This window comes from Falco cherrug, chromosome 1 (assembly GCF_023634085.1).
Source record: "Falco cherrug isolate bFalChe1 chromosome 1, bFalChe1.pri, whole genome shotgun sequence".
Taxonomy (NCBI): Eukaryota; Metazoa; Chordata; class Aves; order Falconiformes; family Falconidae; genus Falco; species Falco cherrug.
Window position 1 is genome coordinate 114,106,196 of NC_073697.1, and position 25,680 is coordinate 114,131,875.

The following is a 25,680-nucleotide window of genomic DNA, read 5'->3' on the forward strand; positions in this document are numbered from 1 at the left end:
ATTGCTCAGGCCATTTGGCAGGCTTGCTTTCCACCTGCCTTCTGCAAGTCATCTTCCTTACATCACACAAACCCTGTGCTTCACAGCCCCCTCGGCTCCCCAGGAGGCGGTAATGAGACAAGTGGGTCCTGCCCCACGCCTTGCCCAATAGCTGTGCCAGCATATCCAGCAGGGCTGGGAGAGCCAGGCTGGCAGACCTTAAAGCAGCAGGGGCTCATTCCCTCCAGCTGCTCCACATATCACTCCCATTTCTTTCTAGAAAGGCTGGGAAGCAAAGGGAGCCTTTCTCAGCAATAACTCCATCGCAACAGACAGCAGCTAAGCCTAACGTAGCTTGCAGCATGCACAGGCTGCCAGGAAAGAGCCCAGCAGAGCTGTACTGTAACTCTCACCTGAAAAGGGTTTGGCAGAACTACACCAATTCACAACAGCTGCTGCCAGCACGATTTGAGCCATAGGATGAGCAAGGCCTGCTCAGAAGTGGCACCTGCTCAACAAACCCACAGCTTCTGTAGGCTAGAGCACAGCTACCTACCCTGCTTTTCGCCCAGATTAAGCTAAATTAAGTATGCCCCATCCATCTTCTGCCTATGCTTTGCAGTTCAGGCCCTGTGTTTTAGACTGCTTAATAGTCAGAACCAAAAAAAACCTCAAGAAACAAATTCTTTGCCCTGCATTGAGCATTTCAGAATTAATTTTTCCTTTATCAGTAGCCAACATGACAGTAGCTCTGAGATACGATACAATCCAACACCTGCAGTTTCTGTGGATCATCTTGTCTCTGGCTCTAAACCGCCTCTTTTATTGATGGTGAAAAGTAAAAAAACCAGGCCTTGGGTGACTGACACCAACACCCTCTGCCCATTCTCTAAGTGACAGTTTCCCCATGGAGAAGGTGCCTGCACCACCCTACAAGCCTGCCTCCCATCTAACACTGCTGGATCCCGTTAGTCATGGGCAAGAGGATCACATTTAGTTCAGTTTGCTTCTTCCAGTTGCAGAGCACTTGAGCAAGCACAGAGCGCTGTCTGTGGTTAAGAATGATCAATGTTGCAAGCAGCCCCAGAAGCTACAGGGCTGTTGAGTCACAGCTCTCCTCCCTCACCTGTCACTGAACTTTGTTTATTATGAGTTTATTTCACTGTCACATGAAACATTAGCCTACAACACTGGAGGCAGATTTACAGGCTGAGGGGTTCTGCTGAATCACTCTGCAAGATTATAGTTGTGCTCAGCAATGCGGTCCCGGAGCGAGAAGTTGCCAGCTTTTCTCTTGTCTTCCAGGGCAAGTCTACAGCTGGAGCATGGCTCCCCACCAGCCTGCTCAAATACAACTGTCCCATACTGTTCATTAGATGCTCCCATTAAAGGGGGAGCCAAATTAAATGAGCTGACATTTCACAGTTCTGTTACAAAAAACCCAACAACTATTTCCATCAACCCCAACAGCAGAACTGGAAAAGGGATGCGACTGACCTTTGTTAGAAGAATTGACGGGTTCAAGCCTCACTCACACCAGAATTGAATGCACTCCCTAGACAGTCTTCCTGCTTCTTCTGGTACCCTGACAGCATTCACCATGCTGAAGATACTGAGTATTTAAGCAGTGAATGGACGAAGAAGTGAGTCTTTTCCTTCCCCATCAGAGATAAGGCTTTAAGGCAGACCAGCAAACTCCCACCTGAGAGCACAGTGGCTCAGCAAGCACAGGCTTCAATCCACTATCTCCTGTCTCCCATCCTTCTACTCTTTCCCTCAACACACTCTTTTCAAATAAGGAGATCTTTATACCACCCTCTTATTCCTTTTAAATAAAGGGACAGCATAGCCCAGCACCTTTTGTAGCAACAAAACCCTAACCTGCCATATTATAGACCTGCTTCTAATCTTTCCCCCAAATTAGCATATCACCTGGAAAAAGGAACACTGACACTTTCACCAGTTCTCATCCAGCTGGATTAGATTTACAGGCCCAACTGTGTTCAGGGAAAATTATCTCATTTTATGCATTAACCCCTGAAGCAGTCTTTCCCCACACTCAGGGCTCAATAAGAAGCACATGAATTTGAGTCAGCTCTCTTCTCTTGAGGAACAGAGGATTTTGGGTCCTTCTCGCTCAAGGTTAAAAACAAGCCCTCAGAGAGTGTGGTGAATACAGAATAAGTTCCACATTGTGCATTTGCCAGGCCAACTGGTGCAGGGCAGCCATCCCACATCCTGAATTTGGCAGGCTGAAGCTTGCAGATTTTCTATTTTAAATGCACTTGTAATTTTTTAAATATATATGATTAACAAGTGAAGGTTTTCTTTGGTATAGGAATTTGTTTCATTTACCACTGACACTTAAAGCATACTTGAGGGTAAGGTGTAATATAAGTCACCCTCAGAATTCCCACACTTTTGAATAGAGAGAAGAAATTGAGTTACACCCTCACCATTCCATCAATTAAAAAAAAGTTATCAGGCACTAGTACAAATGGTCTAGCAAACACCAGGGTTTAAACATGCAAAACAGACAATAAATGAGCATGCAAAACAACTGCTGGGTAATATAGCTGTCGATACACATGCGGCAAGCCAGAGAAGCCAGTTACTGCTCAGTTAAGTATGGAAATTGCAAACAAAAGCAGCACATCCATGTTTGCCAAGAGAACAACTTGCTGTCCTGAAAGCTTAAAATTACTTTAAGCAGCATCAGAGAACCAGTCAAGAGGCATGACTCAAAGCATCCCTTTGAGCGAGGACATACTAAAGAGTCCAGCTGCACCAGGTACAACAGCATGAACAGCTGATATTTCAGTTTGCTAGCTGTTCATTATTTTGGATTGAAACGCTTTCATAATGTTGCAGTTTTAGTAAGAAATGTTGACTCCAAATTTCCATTTCAAACAACAATTAGATTTCTTAAGGAAATAACTTGGTTTAGCATTTTTCAAATTGCCCTTCAAGTTTTCCCTCCCTTCTCTTTGCAACATTCTGTGAAAAAGGAGTGGGTTTACTTTTTAATTGACAAAAAAGGCTTTATTTAAAAAAACAAAACACCCAGGTCAGAGAAAGGCCTTCCCCATCCCCACACCAGGCTGCACACCATGTGGTGCAAATGCAGCAGTTAGTGGCCAGCTGCCTGCTTCATCACAACCTTGGTAGCCACATTGCTGGAAGCAAGTCAAGAGAAGATGCAGGCATGCACATGGCAGGCCATATGGCTTGGGGTTATAGGTTAGGTGTGAGCAACAGCAAAAAACTGCCAACCTAGCTAAGCTCTTAAGAGATCACAGCTCGTCTGATAATTGAAACTAAGTAACATTCCCAGTATTTCCTACACAAGAGAAATCCTCACATCTCTGATAAGCACAAATGCTGTACAACTAGAATAGAATGACTAGGGCTTAATGTAGTATCCAGAAAGAATAAAGGTAACTGTTATGGGCTCTGATTAAGAACCAGCTTTCTTGTCAACCTAGCTGTGTCAGGCACTTCAGCAGTGTCTGGATTTGCTGTATTTCTGAAAGAAACTGGACAAGATAGTGCTCACTGTAGATTGAGGTGTCCCTGAAAATATTTCCTCCAAATTCTCTACCATAGCACACTGAAAGGCAAGCAGCGGCAATGTGATCTGCCTCCACTCCAGCCTCCCCATTAGGCCTGGCAGAGCATATCCACACCCCCCACAACTCAGAACAGTTTGATTTAAAACTTAAAGGATGGCAGGATAGACAAGCTTGTTGTCTCATTACCTGACATTATCAGGTTTGCTTGCTCAGAGGACCTCTGCAAATAATCAACGGTAGAGAAGCAGCCTTATCAGCATTTCATTTTCAAAGCATGAAGCTAGGTCTATCAAACACACTAAAAATAGACTATGCTCCAAACATTACTGTTCAACTTCATTCAGGCAGTTTGGCAAATCTTAGAAATCCATGCAGCAGTATCATGATCAAAAACAGACAGAGAAAAAAGCACTTACGCTGGAGCTCATATGTCTGACCACATCTCGAGGGACCACAGAGCGATCTTCAAGCTTCAGCTAACGGGAGAGAGAGACTGAATTTAGTGACTCCACATGACATTTAGTCAGAAATAACATGACAAACACAAATACACAGTATCCCAGCCCTCTGGACTAAGGAGGTTTTCACAGCAGAGGATGCTGAGGCACTTCTATACACAGAATTAAACCCCTCGGTACATTCACAAAATCCAGTTGAGAGATCTGAAACACAGCAACCAGGCGATCCATCACCACTGTGCATCAAAAAGGGTGCAAACATTCTGACTCATTCATCACTTCGAGATTCCCTCTCCTCATCTCTGCATCATGCATCATTTCCTACCCACATCCAGTCTATGCACTAGAGAACACAGAAGACAGAGGAAGAAGCACGTCACACCATAGTTGTGTCTCATCCTGCACGCGTTTCACCCAAGATACCCACAAATATCTGTGGAAATCCTGTTTGGTCCGGAACATTTTAAGGTACTGTACAGTGAGAAGTCTTAGCTAGCAAGGGAATTGGTGCCAAATTTAGTGCAGAAAGCACTTGCCTTGGTGGGGTAAAAAAAAATGAAAAGAAATGACTGTCACTGCACTTAGTAGCCCCCAGGTCCATGCAGATAAACTGATAAGAGCATGGATAAAGTCAAAGCACTGCTCATATTCCAGCTCCTGCTAAAGTACTTGCTGGCAAAGAGCTGGTGCTGGCAACAAGAGATGTGGCTGGACCACGACTACATATCCTATGTTAGATCATGCAGAGCTGTGGGCACCAGGAATCATTACTGGTAGGGGAGGTATCACTTGATGAATCTCTAGTGATTACTGGTCAGTTAACCAAGTGATGTCCTTCCAAAAGTGGTCTTTCATCAAGCTGTTTCAGTGATCTCAAGACTACTTAAAGACTATTTCATTAAGTGTTATCAACAAGCTCAAAACTACAAAATGCAGTTGCCATTGAATACATTAATACTGAAATGCTACATGGGGATTAATGTCCTAAGCATACTAAGTAGGGAGACCACAAGACTGAACTCCAATTTCAGGGTTGCTGAGCCTCACTATAACTCAGCTAAGATTTCCTTTTGCTGAACAGGGAGAAGTCCCGTGCATTTCAGTGGTCAAGAACATATTTGCATTGGTACATCATTCTGAGCCCCGCAAATACACTAGTTACCATGCATTTTGGGAAGCACCATGTGAATACAGTATCAGGGACACAGCCCCTTGCACATCTCGCTTTCAGAATCCACCCCTCCACTATTGCTGCATTTGTTGCTTTTCCTTGTTGATCCCAGCCCAAAATCCACCGTGCTTTGTCAGCATTTCATCATAACCCACACCCTGGCTTACAGCCTGCTTTACTAAATTAAGACATAAATCTACAATCCAAGGGCAGGATCCGGACTAAAACCCAAGCACCTGAGTATTTATTGCCTTCTTGATTACATGTTTCAGTAAGAGAGGAAGAGAGCCAGCCAGCTAGGCTTTTAGACCCAACTTCTGGAGTCAGAACTCCACCAGAGTGGGAAACCTGAAGCTTCCCACAGCCCATTTCCAGATTGTGGAAGTGTTTTCATTGCCTCCCATATCCCACCAGGGTATATAGACAGACATCAATTTTTATACAGCTTTCTAAAATTATTTGTTAAAGTAAGTACTGTATAGATAGCCTCTTAACATCCAGAAGCAGGCAGCAACATTCACATTCCAGTAAGTACCCAAGCGTGAGCAGCGGTTTGGGTATTTTAACTGTAGTTCTCTTGCTGCAGAGCTCAATACTTTCATTTCAACATGCATTAGGGCAATTTAACCTCTGACACGTGGTGTTTAAATTTATGCATTATGTTTCAACATATCATTGAGCCATACCACTCCATTCTGTATTAAACAGTATCTGAAGAATCCAGACTGACAAGATGATCTGATGCTACCTGGAAGCAGCAATATTTTTGTTAGTAAACTCCATAAATCATAAAAGTTGTAAATTAGTACCTTTCTCATTTTGTGATCCTTCCTGAAGGATATAAACACACAGGTTCTTCCCAAAGCAAGGCATAAAACTTTCTCTGCAGGGGATTACGTCTAACCATTTTCAGATCTTCTGATTTTTTTAAAAGGCAGCACAATTATTTTCAGCTCCACGTGCCAGACCCACCTGCCTCAGTTGCTAGGATAAGCAAGCCAAGTAGTAGGCAGAATGCCAGCATCAACAATAAATACTTAGCAGGTCTGTCATCACACACAAGACTCAAAATCCACAAGAAACCCAACCAGAGGAAGCCAGAATGGCTGTTGATAAACACATGACAGTCGTCATTCCTCCTGTTGTCTGTTATACCCAGAGTGACATGATCATCAGGCCAAGGTCAGCCCCCTCAATCAGGCAAGGGAATTCAATATTGGAGCAGCACTTTCAGGATAGGTACTTACAGCTCAGTTGCTGTATTTACCTCTGTGAAAGTCAGTATTAACATGACTAGCTTTGTGTTCTAGCCATGTGCCTTGACAATAGCCATAAGCATGACAAACAGCAGTTTCCCAGAGGTGCTCCCACCTAGTCCTGCACTCCTGCATGCCAAGCTGGGCTCAGCACCCTCCAAACACCTCAAATGCAGAGCGTGCTTTGTGCTGCCTTTTTAAAAAATAAATTCACATTTATATATGTTAAAGCAAACCAAAGACACTCATCACTGAACACACATTTTACCCAGGCAAAAAGGGGCAACCAACACCCTCCCACCAGGAGTCAGGTAAGTCAGTAAATGCACCGACTGCAAAAAGAAGTGGCAGAACAGCTTTGGCACCCATTTATTCCCTCTGCTGTTCAGATGTTCTCTTGGTGCTCAGCACAGCATCAATGCCCGAGCTCCACAGCACATCTAGTCAAAAGGCACCAGCTGCAATCTGGAGAACATATGATACTTCACCAGGTCTGATGATGCTCTCCTAACCACACACAGCAGGAGGGGTACATAAATGTTGATTTTTGCAGAGGAGCATGTTCTCCTTCTCAGCTCTCACCTGAAACTGGGTAGATTAGGAGACAAGAACAGACATTTCTGCCTGGCTGCCAAGCATTAACTCATCAAGCCTTGGTAGCTTATTGCTTCAAATAATTTATCTAATTCCTTATCACAAACAACCTTGTCATTTGAAGCAAAGCCTTTGTGATTCTTTATTAATTAGTTGCAGAGGTTGGGAGATACCTCTGTGACTGTAAACTGGATCCTCACTTTAGCAAACAATTCAGCAGTTAAATGTAAGCATCCTTGGGCAGGGGTGTGCTAAACTCACACTAACTCTCTGGGTTTAACCTCTCAACTCCATAAAGCAAATGGGAGACATGGGGCCAATTTTCTTCCCCAACAACTATCTTCTGATGAGATCAAAACCAAAGCAATTTATTTTGATGATGTGGGCTGGCCACCAGTGCCAAGTGTTGCGGCAGGTAAGTAAGAAGCAATCACTTCTGAAGTTTAGGGACAAGTAATACAACAGTTGCTGAGATTGATATAGGGACAACTAGCCCCAGCCGGTGTGTATCCAAAGAAAAGCAGTACTGGACATACTCAGTATTGGCATAAATCCTTGGTCACTATCTGCATATTTAAAAGCAGAGGTTAAATTCACTAATTACCTGCTCAGGTTTGCTTGTAACAACATTGGTACCCAACAATGGACAAACACACCTCTACACAGGCTCCAGCTACCGGTGTCGTCCCCCACCACCAAGGAGAAAACAGAACACATACCGGCTTACTGCCGGCACATCTCTTCCTTTCCTATTCCCACACAGTGTCCTTTCTGCATGAGCAGGAGTCTTGCTATTTTACTTTAGGAGAAATAAAAGAAGGTAATTCTACCTGTAAATAGCAGCATTTTGTTTTGCTACTGCCACACTTCCAAGTGGGTAATGTTGTCAGAGGAGATAATTACAAACAAACTGTCCCCTGCTCCAAACAACCCAAGAAAAGAAGCTGGGGGACAAGCTTAAACACAGAAAGGAATCATAGTTCTAAAGGCTGAATACACCTACATGCAGTCCTTGGTTGTTCAGTCTCAAATACGCCAGCACACACCTTTTGCACGGGCTCCCTTACCAGCTTTCAGAGGAGCTGACTACTCAGTGGACCTTGCAGGTTCAGCCCACACTTGGACAACAGGAAGAACAGGAGACCTTGTCACTATGACTCACCACTGCCCAAGGCTGAATGTCAGATCACAGTTCTTTACTCTTCAACACCCAGCAACACACAGACTTGGGAGCACACCTCTCATCTGGCTCAGCCACCGTTTTACAACTGCATTTCTGCTCAGCTACCCAGCAACACAGAGTGCATCCTGGCTATGAAAGATGACACCTGATCCAGTATAAAGCTTGCCAGTACCAACTTAAACTGTTAAAGTTCACGCTTAGTCAGTGCTGTCTCATGTAACCATAATGTCTGACCAATAAAGAATAAAATTTGCTCGGGGGTGCTAGTGTGATCCCACAGCCTCTACTTCCAACAAAATCACTGTGGTGAGAACATCAGTTTCTATTCTAGATGCACTCCAGATTTTATCCTCTGAAACAAGAGCTCTGGGAATAAGCACATAAGGTTGGATAAAAAAAAAAAAAAGAGCACACATCCACCCTCCCTTGGTAACTGCTTATAAAAATGGGAATACAGGACATTTAAAAAAATGGAGGAAAGCACAGTGCTGGAGATGAAACTCTACACATTTACCTGAACTGCTATATGATGGTTGAGATGTTTATCCAAAGAAGAGGCAGAAGTGAACTATCATGGAAACTGCTTCTGCCACTTGAGTTAAGCAAGGGCTTGGCCAGCAGCAGTCACCACCATGAAAGCAGGAAAGCCAGGCTTTGACCTGCACAGATCTGCCACCACTATCCATTCTGGGCTATTTCTCCATCTCACATGGCCCAGCATTCTCCTCACATATTTTCTGTAACTGATGTAATACATTTAACAGCATTTAAACTGCTGTTCCCAGGCTCCCCTTCTACGTTTGTAAGCAAAAAAGTAAAAAAACCAAAAACAAAAACTTGCAATTTTATAAAGCCTGTCTCATATTAGGGATGGTGAGCTCTCTCAGTGGGCCTAAGAAAAAAATGTGAGGAGAAAAATAATAAATGCCTTTTGGTTGTATTACCATTCTGTGGTCTCCTTTTCAGCCAAGCCAAGGTATTATACACAGAAAACATGTCACACTTTCCTTTTCTGTGCCAACAGACATATATCATGATGGAGCTGATGAACTACATATCTGATCCTCTTTAAATTTAACAGTTAGGATTTCAGTCTTACATGTATCAAATTTTGGTTGGTTTTGTGGGGGTTTTTTTTTTGGTTTTTTGGTGGTTTTTTTTGTTGTTTGTTTGTGGTATGGGGTTTTTTTGTGGGAGGTTTTTTGGGTTTTTTTTTTTTTTTTTTTTTTTTTAACTGCACTGGGGAGTGCTCCTGGCAAGTCAACAGGCTGAATCTGTTCTGGAGTGAAAAATTAATCCCGTCCCTGGGACGTCCTTCCAGATGACCAACTCTGACTGCCAGTGTCTTACAATCCCAACATTAGTTTTTTTGTTTTGAAGAGAGAACATCTACATATTAGCTTAGAAGTAGTCATGGAAACTTGTAGCATCAGTGTTCAGGGGAAAAGAAAAACTACAGGTTAAGAGCAAACCATAGGGAAAGCAGTCTACTGCAGCAACAGGTAACAAGGCAGAGCTCTCCAAACCCCAGTACACAGAGGATGCTCCCATCATCAGTTAAAGCTAAATCCAAGCACCTGATGCTGTGAAAAGATACAGCCTTGCTTCATTCAGCTGACAAGACTCCTCCTAGGTCTTTTGAATGACTAGGCCTCTCAGCACCTGAAGTCCACATGAAGCAGGACATGGTGTACCATATTTCTGTGGTTTTAAACCTGAAAGCAATTAGGTCCTTTTCTGCAACACTGAAGCTGTCAACCAGAAGCCTACACCAGATAGCAATAGTTTATGACTGGGACCACTGCAGGGCTCTTACTAGAGGTCAAGGTGGAATTTCCTTACTACATGAAGCAGCTCCAGTCATGGGCACTAAGAGAAAATAGAATGGTGCCAACTGATGCTATGGATCACTATAACGTGGAGCAGCTCAGCAGCTGCCCTGGTGCCGGGGGTGACTGTGAGACAGAAGGGAGCACTGCTGGCAGCAGCCAACTCCAGTCAGCATCCTCCAAATTTTTTTGTTTTGTTGTTTTTTAACTTTAAGGTCTGATTGCACACCCAAATTCACTTCAGCTAAAACAGTAGCATAACTATCATCTCAACACAAGCTGTTTTTATTTAAATCCAAATGAGGTGTCTAAAATAGCAAGTCAGCTGTCCAAACATAGCATGGATACACAGTTAGATGACAAAGGTTCAGAAATTCAAAGACTCAGAAGATCTGAAGCCAAGATATATTTAATATCATTTCAGTATCAACACATTACCAGTGGCATCACATACTACTCCCAGGAAAATATGTTCTACATACAAAGTTCACTTCCCTTGAAAGACTTCTGTTACATTGTTCATATTGCATTGCACATGTGCTGTCTAAAAAGTATGAGACTATGAAGCAGCAAGAACAGAGAATCCCATGGAAGCTTGTATTTGGTTCACACCGCAACATTTGAAGTGGTACACATTGCTTCACTCCTAACAACCATAGGTTTCCAGCCACGCTGGGTTTTATGGGGATGGAAGATGGGAGAATGGGGCAGAAGAAAGATTACTAGAAACTTAAAAACTCCCGAGAACCAAAATTCTACTACCCAGAAGAGCTGAACAATACAGCAGGTTTTAAAAACCCTTGAGGGATGTTGCTGCAAAGCTACAAGAATAAATCTGTACCGACTGGCACAGAAGTTCTGCCTGTGACAGCTCCTGGCCACTCCCACATGGCAAGCACATGTAGTCTGTGGCTCTTCCAGACAGCAAGTTCAAAATCTGTTTGAGACAGGAGGCTGCAGAGCCTCCTGCGCTACTTACAGAAGAGCCATGCACTTCTGGGACAAGGTCTAGGCTTCTGTCTGATCAAGTAGCGGATGTCAGTGGTGTGTGGCTCCCAACACCTACTACAGAACAGTCAGTCACCACTATGTCACATAACTAATGCCTTTAGATGCATTTAAGTTTTTAGCCATATTGCTTTTTAGCATCATTTTGCATTTTCGTAATATCATGATACCACCTGTCATCTCAAAGCACTCAAACAAAAGAAAATATTTTAGTTTCTTAGGAATTGCACTAGGCTATTAAAAAATCGTTCAATATGGCCTGTATAGAGTGACCTTGAGTGACTCAGGAGCACACAGTTCCCCATCTGGATTGGTCAAAGCAGGAGGAGGACAGTGAGCAGGGCCTTTGTTTCCTATATTCAGCACAAAAGTTCAAAAGCTTGTTCATGAGGCTGTTCTGGGCAGCGCAAAACACTGCAAAAGGTCAGGTTGATGATTAACTTCAGCTGCAGGAAGAATAGAACAGGGGTAAGTGGGGAAGCACTAAAATGCTCCCCAAAACTTAAATACATTTTTTTTAAAGGACTTTGCTGAGGCCAAGATGAAATCAAGAAAGCTTTGCATCATATGCAGCTCTACCTGCAGACAGTCAACTGATAACGTATTACACTCTTGTTCATGCAACTAGCAGACCTGAATCTGCCAATCATCCAACATTCAGCACATTCACAACTAGCAGCACAAACTTAAGATTTACCACTAAGCCTACTCTCCAAGCAGTGCCTGTTACTAGCAATCTACCGTGGATATAATTTTACCATATGGACACAACACTTTTTCAGAAAACAAGCAAAAGGCACAACCTAAAGTAGGATTTCCTAATTAGCTCACAAAGATCCCATTGCTGGTAGGGATGAACACAGCAGCTTCCAGCCCCAAGCCATCACACACACTGCTCAAAAACAAATTTGACTGTCCCCAGCTGAATGCCTAAAGCAGCTTTAAACCCCCTGTACTAAGGGGACATGAATTTTTATCAAATTACACACCAGTTGTTTACTACTGGACTGCCAGAGCCAAGCAGCACCTGCGATCTTTTAGAGTCATGTAGGAAACACCAAGCAGGTGACTGCAGGGAAGGCAGCAGAGGAGGGAAGCCTTTGCAACACCCACAGGAGATCAGGCAATCTGAAAAACAAGATTCAAATCACTGGCTCTGCATTGTGGTTCCCTGTCAACACTGTTAACAGTGCAGAAAGGCTTGTTACACAAGCAGCTTCAAAATCCAGCTGTGTCATTAGTTCTTATAATTTCCCAACACTGCAAGCCTCCCCAGGGACCTGCAGCGTTCCCAAGACAAACTGACAGCTCTTTAATTTGTCTTTATGACATATTGTGGAGACACAGAAAACTGAAGCTGTGCCACTCAGTTAAAGTTCCTTCCAACTGCAGGCTGAAGCTTCCTGAGCCTCCCCTAACTACACATCTACTACCTGCAAGCAACTTGTAGCTACTTTTGTCCCTGTCTACATTTCTGATCACCCTACCTGTCAGGGGTTTTTTTACCCTCCTCATTATTTTTGGCTAGTAAAGTTCTTTGGTAGCAGAATATCCTTCCATCCTCCATAAGTACAAAACTTCTGCAGCACAGTTCTGGTCTTTCACTCACAGTCATATGCTGCAGCATCTTTCCCCTCCGCCCAACAAGTATCACCTTTGAGCCTTCTGGCAGAAAGACAATGAAAGGCTCTACCTTTTCAAGAAGTAGAACTTGGCAAAAAAATTTGAACAAACCCATGGATGCAACAAAAGTTCAGTTTAATTATGATGTGGGTAAATGCTGTGCTTTGGAGCCCAGGAATCTGGCCTGAACATAAATCTTTTGCTTAGCAAAAGTAAGTCTTTTACTTGGATCTCCCTTGTCCAAGACAGTCAAGCATTATTTGTTATACCAGCAACAAATCACTTCTGTAGCTCTGCAAATTTACATGACATTTTAGAAAACACTGCAAGACAGATTTCCCTGGCCTGGTGAACTCACCGATCTAACAATGAAGACAAAGTACAAGGCAGTAACTCAAGGGAAGGAAGACAAGACAGCAGGAAGGTTACTGCGTTATTATTTAGAGGAAAAGAAGTGGGTTTGGGAGCATTTCCCAGCAGAGGCAGCAACATGGTTAGTAGAGAGGAGGATCCTGTATGTAGAACAAGGAGAGTTGCACAAATCCACCTTGCTCTCAGCTTCGCTTGGAAGGTGAATCCCACTTGCAACCAGCAACAGAAAGTCTCAGCTTTTCAGCATCCTTAGCCTCACATTCCTCTCTCATGTGGGTAAAAGGTGAGCACCACTGCTCATCACAAAAGGTATGTGGCAACAGGGAACCCACTCACATGTGAGCCTGGCTTAGCTGCCTGAAGAAGGGGCAAAGCACCACCAACCAGCTGGTACCTAAAGTGCCAGCTCTGGCTTGAAGACAACCTGAACAGCATACTGAGCTTTCTAGACTCAGCTAGCAAGAATCATCTTCAGTGCAATTGGGCAAAGGGTTACAGAAAAGTTTGACTTTGTCCAATGCTGTCATCAAGTGCTGCTGAATTATTTGTTCAAACAGGCTTACATCACATATACTCACATCATCCAGTACCCAGGTGTTTCCATCTGGGAATGCAAAGTGAACCCTGTGTGTGCAAAAATGTTTACAAAACCTTAGAGGAGATCTGAAAAATAACTCAGAATGAACATGATCATGATGCTCAGCACAAAGATACGGAAGACTAAAGTTTAAATATACATGGCTATGACTAAACACACAGAAAGATCTTCTAAGAGAAGATTGACGACTAGTAAGTCTAGCAGTAAGCCACTTAGAGTCCTATGGGGAATCTTTCAAAGATATCTCCAATTACAGGATTTAATTTAAACATAGGATTTTTCTTCTTAGCAGCAGTTTACAGTAAAAGATATGATCCCCCTCCTCCGTGGTTATACTTCTTGCTTCACATACCCATTCTTCTGGGTATAGCAGTTCTGGAAAAATCAGTTGCTTAACAGAAAAGACAAGACAGGCCTAAAGGATCTTCTCCACATGCAATGTCCCCACAGCAAAGATTATTTCAGGACATCCCTCCTCCCATTTTCTTACAGTAAAATGGCTGATTAAAAGCAACACCATCCTACCACCTCAGCCTAAGAATTGGAGAAAAGCTTGATAAAGAGCAGTGCTCTAGCACCAGATGGCACTGTTACCTGAAAAAAACCATGAGACTGCAGTTAAGCCAGGAGAAGCTGGCTGGAAGCAGTAAGCAGAAAAGTAGACATTTTGCCTACACATCAGCCATCACTTCTCGCGAACAGGCTGTCTCAGCACGCCCTCACTAAAGCCTCGTCTGAAACACAGGTCAGAGCTAGAAAACCCCACCAAGAAGAATAAAGCTGTGAGGAGCACAGCACCTCTGCAGACATCCAAGCCCAGCTTGTCAAGAGATGCCCAGCTCAAGCAGGACCTAAGGGGATGGCTGTGGAAACCTTAGTGAATACTGAACCATCCAGGGTGAAAGCAACAGTTGTGCTGATCTATTTGGCAGTATCTACCAAGGTCTAAGCAAGGTGCATTTGAGTGCTAGAGAAGACTCCCCTAAGGAGAAGCTCACCTGGATGCTAACACCAATCAGCATGTCTGAGAGAGCAGAAATCCATTTCAGCCACCAATCCAGATTCCTGGGATTCCCAACAGCCTGCTGTTTTGGCTTGCCAATTAAGCTGTGTTCTTCCTTGTGTGCAAAATGTCTAGTAGCTCTTCCATTTACCTGAAGCAAAAGAATTCCTCAAATTGTTGCCTTGGGAAGGAGATGGCAGCAGTTAGGCAACAGGTTTTCCACCTTCCCACTGGATTGTGCTGGGGTTGCCATCTGAACAGCATCAGCAGTGGAGAAATTAGTCACTGCCACTCTGAGCAGCATCTGGGGCACACTGGCAGACCTGGAGGAAAGAGCAGAGCTGCTCCAACCTCTATTTGCCTTTCCAGAGGATAAAAAAAAGATGCTGCGGGGAAACTGTGTGACTGTTGCTGACCAATTCACTCCTGAGGCACAGTAAATGCACTGCACCTTTCCACATCTTTGGGAGTGGGAGCTAAGAGTGTATCCATGAAAAATATTCCTTTGCTCCATTCCTGGAGCAAACCAGGGAAGGGCTCTTCTGCTAAGCCAAAACTGGATGTGCTGGGTTGGTGGTAACTCTGTGCTAGGGAATGAAGCACCCTCTTCTCCTCCTGCAATCAGATCAGCGGTGTGCAGGAAGAACTCCTTACTAGCCCACAGCAAAAATCCACCTTGCAAAAACTGCCAGGGAACAACAAGAGGGAGACGTATCAAGAGAAAATCACCATGTCTGCTTTCCAGCTGGTTAGCTCATATGCTGCTGTGAGTACAAGCCAGCCATTTAAATTAGCTTCTAATTGTTCACAATTATTCAGAGACAGCATAACCTGAAAGCAGCTTTACAACGGCAGACAAGTAGGAGAGAGAGAAAGAATGGTTTAAGATGCCTTAAGATTCATACATTCATGCTTTGCAGTTTCACAGCCTGCAATCTCTGGCAATGCTGCCTTTCCAACAGACCCCCCTGCCGCCCCCCCAGATGTGTGCTCTGCATTGCCCAAGAAGATAACCCAGGGTTGTTTCTACACTTCAGGCTTCTACTCTTTCTTGCTCCAGTTTTTGGACTGGTTCAAAAATTAAACCAGTAACATTTTGGTCTACCCCGTCGTTCACAGTCTCTGCACACGCAGGCAGCTTGAGCAACACTATTTATAAAGCTGCTTAAAATTCTGGACACAGCCAGAGCTCTTTAATAGGATGTCAGCCATGCGACACCCGAACGTAGGAGGTTGACACAGGATGGTTAGTATAATACAGCCCACTCTCTGCCTTTCTTTCACCCAGAGCCTCCACTACCACCCTCACAGGAGTCCCTTCCCCCACAGACAGTCATGTTTCACAATTGCCACAATTTTCTCTTCGAGGAGAGAAGGAACACACTAGCCTATTATCCTTAAACCCCTAGCATGTGGATTTTGGTTCACACAAGACCCAATGCAAGTCCAGTCTGCAGGTCAAATCACTTTAGGGGACTGAATCCAGATGTACCTTAATGATGGCATTCCCTCACATTCAGCCACGTTTGGACCCAGAGGTAGAGCACTGCCACCGAGCCAAAGTACTCATCTAGCTCTAGAAACCGTAGCAAGTTTAATAAACAAGCAGAATTATGTTATCAATTACAGAATCTCCTACAGACAACAAAATAACACTTGAGAGCAATGTATAAATAGCTGTAGCTGAAAGCACAGGAAGAGAGTGTAGCATGACACAGCATAAGTCAGTCCTGGGCAGCAAGCACATGGAGTGGGCTAGTACTTCTTGTAGCTTCTCTGAGCTTCATGCATGCTCTGAAATGAGAGCATCCCCCTGGAGAAATATTCTTGGTTGATCTCACAGGCAGAACACACTCCCCAAACACGCTGCAGTGCCTTACTGCTCTGCTGCATATGAGGAATGCTGCACAGACAGACAGGCTGACTGGAGCCCAAACAGAAGAGGCAGAGCGCTGAATTCAACGACACAGAACAGGACCTGGGTAAATTTGCTGTTAGCTGAGAAATACAGGATGCTCAGACTGCAGATGGGGGCAGTTTCCACAGCTACTGATTGAGAGGTCTCAGGGGAAACTCTAAAATTTAACTCACTAAGAAACTGGTATCACTGCCTCCTTGACAGGACACAGCCAGGGCAGAGGTCTAGGGCAGGCCACCTCTCCAGTTCCTCCTCACACAGCAAAGGCAAGCGCTGTTTTAAGAGGTACAGTGGCTAACACTAGCTGTAAGATATAGCAAATATTCTGCAACGGCCTTCTGAACCAGCTGTATCCACAGTTAAGTCAGATACTGTTTTAAAAAAAGACAATCAAAACCTTTATGAACAGTTCAAGCAACCTCTGAAATGCTAGAGAGAATCCACCCAAAATTCAGTAACTTTGTGGGTACCCCGTGTATGCATTTATTTCTGATAAACAGCAAAGCCACTCCCCCAGCTCACACCGCAGAAGAGTGTGTGAATGCTACTGGGACAATGCAGCACAATTGCATCATTGCCCCAAAAACCTCAGCTGCATTTTCTATTCACTGAAAGCGTTTCACTTATCCCCCCCATACATAAATGCTGTATTGGCCATTACAAACAGAAGGAACAGCACCTACTGAATCCATACATCAGGCCACCAAAGCCCAGCTATTTAACAACTGAATTTCTGCAACTCCTGCACTGTTACACGCCTTTTTATTCAAGGGGTGTATTCACCACTTGCAGAATGGCCTGGGGAAGACTAAAACATCTCCCAGCCAGAGCAGTTTCAATTCACTGCCTCCTGTTTGTGCATCCTATAATACAAAAGCAACCAACCTTCAAGCCCCTTCGATAAATCTGAGAAAAATCTCACCAGGACTGGTGACAGCAGTGATGCAATAGGGACCGAAGTGTAAAAGCCCTTCAGAGTCTGACTTAACACTGTTGGAGCAAAGCACTGTTTCCCCCCCTTGCCTAGGTAAGTCTAGTAGATCAAACTTTTCCTTCTTCCAGAGCATGAAGCTTTCAGCATAATATTTAAAACCCATCAATGCAATCATACAACACTACTATATTATTTTGCCTTTAGGTGTTTTCTAAGTTGGCTTCTAAAATCATTTATCATAAGTTCTCCAGATCTGTGCCAGCAACCTAAGACAACATAGCATTTGCCCAGCAGAACATCCAACATCTTCATGGAAACACTGCTCTCCTCTCTGCATTACTCTGCAGGTATCCACTCAGTTATTGAGCAGCACATTTCATGTGACAATAATTCAAGATTATAGCTCGAGGAATCTTTTCTTCTTCCCTGTCCCCTTCTTGGCAACTGAGCAACCAAAAAGCACATATATACACGGCTCACAGAAGCCAATGTATGTAAACACAGCAACGGCACAGAAACCGGAGGGGTAATAAAGCCAGATGTTCCCTGGTTTTATATGAAGTACGCTGTAGTCCCCGCTCTAAACCTGCTGAAGTTATATTAAGTACCTCCCCATACACAGGTTTTAACAGCAAAATCCTTTATACCTGCATTAATCCTTGCCAGTCTGTTTTTCCTCTGGACATAGCATAGACAACAGTAAACTTGCAGGAGTACATCTTTATGCTCCTAAACTCTACGCATGCTGTACAGCAATCAAATTACTGGGAAAAAATATTTCCCAAGATGCTAAAATCCAGTTTTCAAGAATGGCTTAGGCATTTAGGAGACCCAGCATTGGAAGAGTCCCCAGGGCAGTAACACACTTCTAGGCCAACTGGGAAACTGCAAAATCTTCCATTTTTAATGAGAGGAGCATCTTGGAGAAACCTGGAACTACCCCTTCACTACAAACATTTCTGAAAGGTCACCTCTTACAGGCAAGCAAGGGGAGACTGACTGTTGGTAGAACTCACCTTGGAACTGACTATCTTCCCATAAAAGTCAGACTTAAGTCTCAGAATTTTCCTAACTGAGGCTTAAAACTGTTTTGCTGCATCCCTCACCTCCGCATATAGATCAGCAGGTTGCTCCTAGCAAGTTTTTTAAAAGCCTTCTCTGAATTTCTACACCTTCAGCAAAAACATAGGAACATGCCTCTTCTCTTCTTGGCCCAATATGACAAATATCAGATAACAACATCACCTGCAAGATATTTCAATGCAGACCTGGTTAGAAAAGATGCTAAAATGACATTGGGGATGTCATATTTGACTCAGCAGCTCTGTGAAATACTGCACACTTATAAAGTGCATTTGTTCCCCTTCTATCCTTTCTACCCCTCCTTTCAGACCTTCTAACTCAGCCTAAGGTCTGAGATGAGCTGAGGTCTTTCACCTTAAGCATCTTCACTGCCTCCGTGGACTCTCAGGTGTAACCTGACTGGATGTAAATAGCTCTGCTGAGGATGCCCTTAGAGGAGCTCACTCCAGACAGCACTAGCAAAAAGCAGTAAAAACCTGTTTGCCTTAAGTCAGCAGTTCTGCCTCCAGACACAGATAGTCACTGAGAGGCTTTTTCTTCTCACCCACCACACCCCGCCCTCCTGCCCTCCCCCAGAAAAAACAAACAAAAAACAACTCACAAAACAAAACCTTTCAGAACAGAAAGGCACTAGATTCCTAGCACAGATGCAATACTGAGTCTTACATTGTACCTGTGCTAAGTATCTCAGGACTATCTTAACAAAGAAGAAAAACCACTGAGGACAAATGATGCAGCTAATCAATTACAAAGCCACTGATCCCTGTCCCTGCAGTGGCAGGACTTAGAACATATGCTTTGTGTATCTGGATGCCTTTGCAGCTACACACCAAAGAATAAGAACAGTCTGTTGAACAACTAATCAATTGCCCTGTCTGCAAAATACATTTTACCTTCTTAAACCAGGTCAGTTATTGTTGACAAGGAGCCCCATATTTCCTGGAACTGTAATTCACTTGATGTCTACTTCCTAAAATAACCTTTTTTGAGGATATATTGCCAGATACATATAAAATAGAAAAATGCATATATTGCTTTAACACCAGACTCTTTGTTATGTGCCATATATATACATACCATGTTCTTTGCTTTAATTACTTCCATGTTTGCAAACACTGTAATACCTTTGCAAGATGATTTAGACAGCTCTGCTTCCCTGACAGCTGGAGCAGTGCTCTGCCTCCTCCTCGCTGCTTCCAGCAAAATGGAGGTTAACTGAACTCTCCCTCTAGTGAGGGCTGCCAAAATGCCATAGTGAGGACTATCCTGCAAACCCTTAAAAAAGGTACAAAGCTGCAGGCCTGTGACTGTGGGAAATAATGACTGGACAGCAGATTTCAAAGTCCCTGAAAAGCCACGTAGCATGAGCTGAACGTGGCTCATTAGTATGACTGTAAGCAGAACTTCTCTGAGATGCTGAGCCCCAACTGTGTTCAGGGAAGGGTCAATGGGTTGGTACGTCTTAAGCTGTCTTATGTGGCCTGTTGTTCCTAATTAAACATACAAACTAGGTTCTTCCTTAAAACTGGCCCTACTCATTAATTGCCACTGTATACTCCTCAGATTTGGCAGGCTCCTGAATAGGATATATAACCTCCTGCAGCAACACAAATCAGGGCAGACCAGCCACTATTAGTACATTCCTACACTTACAACAGTGATTTTTACTTAAAGATTCCCCAGCTTTCCAACGCTATGCATATGCAAAGCCACTGAATTGCAGCTAGCGCTGGGGTTGAACAAAGTAGCTATGAAAAATCAGGTGTATCATTAAACAGTGGACAACAATAAGCCAAGAACACAGCAGTACTTCTCCATTTGAAAGTGTACTCTGCATATATACTTAAGTACTCAAGATACTGTCAAGATTAATTAGTATGTTGAGTACACATAAAAAGCAGCAAAAGGGATACTTTTGCTATGAATATGAAATTACATGCTGTGTTCTTAGCACAAACAAAAAAAAACAAAACCAGAAGCACCTGATGCAGCAGAACTCCATAGTGAGAGGTCCTCGGCTCTGAACATCTGCATAATATAACCACTAGCCTTAGACTCACTGCTGACAGGCATTTCTTGTCTTTGTTATTTTTTTTTTATATATACCCCTTATCAGGTATACATCAGGAGATCTCCTGCATGTTACAACACATGCCTTTGCAACAGATTCATGCAGTGAACACAGAACAGCCCCCTTCTCTGCACAGAGCCAGCTTCCATCCCACTTAATTCATCTGTCCAGATCCATTTCTCATTACCCTGGAGCATCATGCCTGGCTCAGATGGCCATGTATGCAACATTACCTTTATCCTATCAGGTACTTAATGGTGCCTCACACCTTGCTCACTGCTTTCTTCCTCTTCTACCCTTGCCTTGGGCACTGAAGGCTGACAATGCTGATCTGGACAGAAAAAACACTGCAGACAGAAGGATGCACTGGTCAGGATGCCAGCCCTAAAGCCCTAAGAATCACATGTGCCATGGCATTTAGTAGAGCTGAGGCTGCTACTTAATTAGGTTTGCTTAATGAGTCATATTAAATAGTGTATATGTAAGAACAGGTTTTCCATTAGTGTGAGGACTTCACTGGATTATCTAGGTGAAATGCTGCCATTACAATGAAGTGTTTTTTTCATTTTATATATTTAACCATGACCTACATTCCATTGCTCAAACGAGGCCCACCTCCAGAGGGAATGTGCCTCTTTAATCAGCTCCAGCATTTTCTCAGGGTTCAGCAGGGATGGATGGAGCACCCTCGTGTCTCTTCAGATAACACACAGCTCACAGATGCTCCAGGAGAGAGCAGTAAAAAAGCCATCAAGTTCAAATAAGGGCAGGCAGTATCTGCAGCCCGATCTGACCAGCACCCCTCTGCTCCAGAGACCGCTGGGATCAATGAACACCAGAGCCTCCACGGGGTCCCACAGTAAGCCTGGCCAGCTGCTTTACCTTGTCATGCTAGGGGCTGTCTCCTGGTGAAGCTGCAGTCAAGATCGGGTTTGAGGAAGACAACAAAATTGGAAGTCTTTGGGGCAGTCGACAACCTTAACTCTTGCCTCCACAGGAAAGAAACCTATGAGCCATTAGTATAGACGATGTACAGACAAGCAGACTCACTGGCTGCATTAACATACAAAGAGGGAGCAGCAACTCACGTGTAAAGGTTTATACCTTACCCTTGTTTCCCAAAAGTTTTGGGAAATTCAAACTGCTTCCAAGATACAGCCTCTCTCTCCTCCCTACTAATGCAGAGCCAGCAAAAAGTGACCCCAAACACTCCTCACCCCCCCAAACCCACCTTAAGAAAAATCAAAAAACCAGAAAGAAACCACAGAAGGCTCAAATGAGAAGGAATTTGTACAAAGCTGGTCTTGGGCCATGTGTCCAGGAAGCTGGGCTTATCCCTCAGGGCTCTAGCCTGAGCTGCTCAGGGCTACCCCCCAGGCACAGCAGGGACGGGGACACAGCTTGCCTGTAGGGCATCGGGCTACTGGGACAACAGCTCACTCCAAGAGCATCAGGGCTTCAATGGGAACTGAGAAGGGCCAGAAAAAGCAGCGACAGAGTAACACTTACTGCCACAGCCTTTGGAAAACACTAATTTGATCAACATGTTCTCCTCATCAGGATGTGTTTCAGATTTAAGACATTTTCAATCCCATATCAATTTGAGATGTTACATTTTGAGACAGTTTTTACAAGCTAAACTACATCATTTTTCTGCCCTCTCCATCACCACCAGCAATAAAAATTCCCTGATACCTCTGAATGCTGTTAGCTTTGTTGATGCAGAACAGGATACACCCAATGTTGCAAAGCTCAACAATACTGACAGCAGCAAAAATAGCTCCTGCTTTGGTATACTAAGCAGTTAAGATCAGGAGCTGCACAGAGAACGTGCATACAATAATACAATAAGTTGTCACAAAATGACAAGGATTATGTTCCACAGAAATAGGTCTGAGATTTAAACAAATATGAGATCATCAGGGGTGTGGTAAGAAAGCCACAGATGAAGTCAGTCCCACAATTTTCTTTTGTTCACATAATCACAAACTGAACAAACTCAGGAGCAAACAGGCTTAAAGTTCCCTCCAACTGGAAGGAAACAAGCATGCCCCCTCCTTTGTTCTGGTATAAACTCCTTTCCTTTGCAAGTGCAGCTCTTCTGAGAGCAAGCTGGGGGATGTTGGCAAAAAGGGCCTTGCCTGCACAGAGCCAGCAGTCAGTGCAGGTCTGGCAGCCAGACTGCATCCAGATCCAGGCTACCTACCCCCGGACAGACCCAAGCTTCACACTGTGGCAGGACCCACCACCACAGCACCATTCCTACCACATCCTACTTCCTCGCTGCAGCACCAGTACCCCTCAAGTTCCTGGTGCTGTTCAGCATCACATTGTCTCTCAAACTTTTCCAACCCATGTGCCAGACTGGGAAATGAAACAAAGATCCCAAATCAGCTGTGTGCAAGCATGCACTCTCACACTGCACTCTACCAGAGCATAACAGGCTCAGCAAGGAGGCAAGGGATGAAGAGATGAAGTCTGCTTGTCTTCCTCTCCTCGCACAGCCCTTTACAGAACTGTCATTTTTTTCCTTGCCAGTAAGTTTCATTTTCAAATCTCAGCCAGAGAAGCATAACCTGGGAGTACAAAGTCATTAAACTACTTCTGGCCTGCAGTCCAAGCAATGGGATAAGGCAGGACAAGCAGATTTTCCAAAGGCTTCAACCCATGAGAGGCTGCCTGCCCACAAAGCTACAACTTTCTACACAAGAAGAAATCACCAGTCTCACTGAAAAACCATACAGAAGAGTTTATGAAGCCTGTTGTATGACATTCTCGAGGGCCACTGAATATACAAACCACACTGTAAACTGATCTCATCTCTTTACTTTTGTCAATGTTCAGACCTTAGAACAAGATAAGGTTACTTTTCACAATCACCTAAAATATGAAGACCCCAAAGTGGAACACTTACCTGTTTTAAGTTTAATCCCAGATTTTTTAGGGAAACTTAAGCCAACATTTATACTTAAGCTAAAACATAACAAGAGTCTCCCCTTCTGATCAGCAGTAACACAAACCATTTGTGGCACAGTCCCAGCAGAAATACAAGTAACCTCTGAAATCATCCCCTGCCTACAAGGGCTGCACTGATGGATGGTTTGAAGTACTGCAATAATTAGTAAATTATTAATTGAATAGAAAATAACCATACAGCTCTATGAGAAATTTGCATTTTCAACTCAAGAGAAGAGGCAAACAACACCATCTTTCTGGGTGAAACTATTTTATAGAAACTCCAACTCTTACCACCCTGATTTGTGCACCCCTCAGGATGGAGCCTCCAATTATATTCTTACCATACTGGTGTCTTGAACAGACAAAGCACACATGTTGTTTCACCCCCAAATTCAGAGTTCTTCCTAGCTTTCAGACTGGTCAGCATCCTAGGCACAAAAACCAGAATTACTAAAAATCATTTATATGGTGGTATGGTAAGCACTTGTCCATCAGTGCTCAAGTCTTCTGCCACAGCCATGTTCCAGAGTATTTTCAGGATTATATTGTCACCAAAATGACATCAACCCCAGATGTCAGCACTAAGCCTCCTTAACAGTCACAAGCAGGGTAACACAGAGATAACTTCCACAGGCTTTGGATGTTAAAGGTTTTTACCAATACCTTACTAACTCACTTAATAAAGCAAGTAAATGCAAAAAGGCACTCCAGTCAAGCTCTCCATCCAGCCACCTGAAGCCTCTAAGCACCTCAGTGGTAAAGCATTTATGTGTCACACACCTTTTGAACAGAACAGCCCAAAGATCAGAAGTTGGCTTAAGTGCCAAAGCCTATAATTAAAAAATCCAGATCTATTTCACCTAGCAAAGATGGTTTTGATATAGTAGCTTTAAAAAAAAAGATGCCAATGAAGTTTAAAAAGCAGCTTCTGCTCTCATCTCAAGAGTAAGTGATGATCAGTAGAGTTCATCTCAGAAAGTGATCGTGATAAAAGGCAAGTAAAATTTGCAATTGAATCCTACTTTTATTCTACCATATGCACCAATCACAGACCTCTCCTCAAAGTTCAAGTAACACTTCAGGGTTGAATGGATCAAGAAAAGTGGCAATTTTCCTCTTGCAGAAAACCTCAGCATCAGAAGTCTAGTCCCACAGCAGAGATGGCGTGTGACAATTATTTCAATGGGGAAGTCATCATAGCCTACTCTTTCAGAGGTGTACTGGGTCTGGCAAAACTTTCCAGCAGCCCTGGGCTCTGTGCAGGCAGCTAGAAAGGTGCTGATACCACAGCAGTGCTTTGGCTCCTGCTGAGCAGCGCTCACAGCACCAGGGCTGTCCCTCCAGCCTCCCCTTCACCCGCAGGCTGGGGGTGGGCAACTTCTTGGGAGGGGACACAGCCAGGACAGCTGACCCAGCCTGGCCAAAGGGATATTCCACACCATGGGACACCTGCTCAGATACAAAAGCTAAGAGAAAGGAGGAGGAGGGGGGGACATTTGTTATTAATGGTGTTTGTCTCCTGGAGCAACCGCTGCATGTACTGCATCCCTGCTTGCTGAGAAGTGGCCGGGCATCACCTGTTGATGGAAAGTGGAGAATAATATTGTTTTCCTTTGCTTCTGCACACATGACCTTTGCTATTGCTTCATTAAACTGCCCTTTATATTGATCCACAAGGTTTTTTTCACCTTATTTTCTCTCCCCTCCATTCTGCTCAGGGAGAGAGTGATAGAACAGCTTGGTGGGCACCTGGCATCCAGCCAAGGTCAACCCACCACAAGAGAAGAATTAAAGACAATTGTGAAGATACTTGAACGCTGCACCAAAAAGCATATTGCTAGATGTTACCAACAGTCTGGGCACTTGAACAACACTTCTTTCCATAGTAACAGGACACCACTCCCCCCACACCTTGTGATGTACACAAAAGTAGGGAACTGAAAAGGTATAGTGTTTCCTGGGAAAAGAATAATCACAGTGGGGGAGTGGGATAAAAACAATACACATCTATCAGTGTGATGTGTTAATAACAACAGCAGCAGCTTTCGTGAATGGAGCACTAAGATGATT

General features: G+C 43.8%; 1 protein-coding gene across 1 annotated transcript in view; it reads right to left on the reverse strand.

Moving 5' to 3' along the window:
- The window catches only part of UBE2O (ubiquitin conjugating enzyme E2 O), a 66,210-nt gene that overhangs the window by 26,916 nt on the left and 13,614 nt on the right, over positions 1–25,680 (reverse strand). Inside the window, exon 2 of the mRNA XM_055721748.1 lies at positions 3,968–4,027. Coding sequence (XP_055577723.1) covers positions 3,968–4,027 — 60 coding nt within the window. The remainder of the gene's footprint in view (positions 1–3,967; positions 4,028–25,680) is intronic.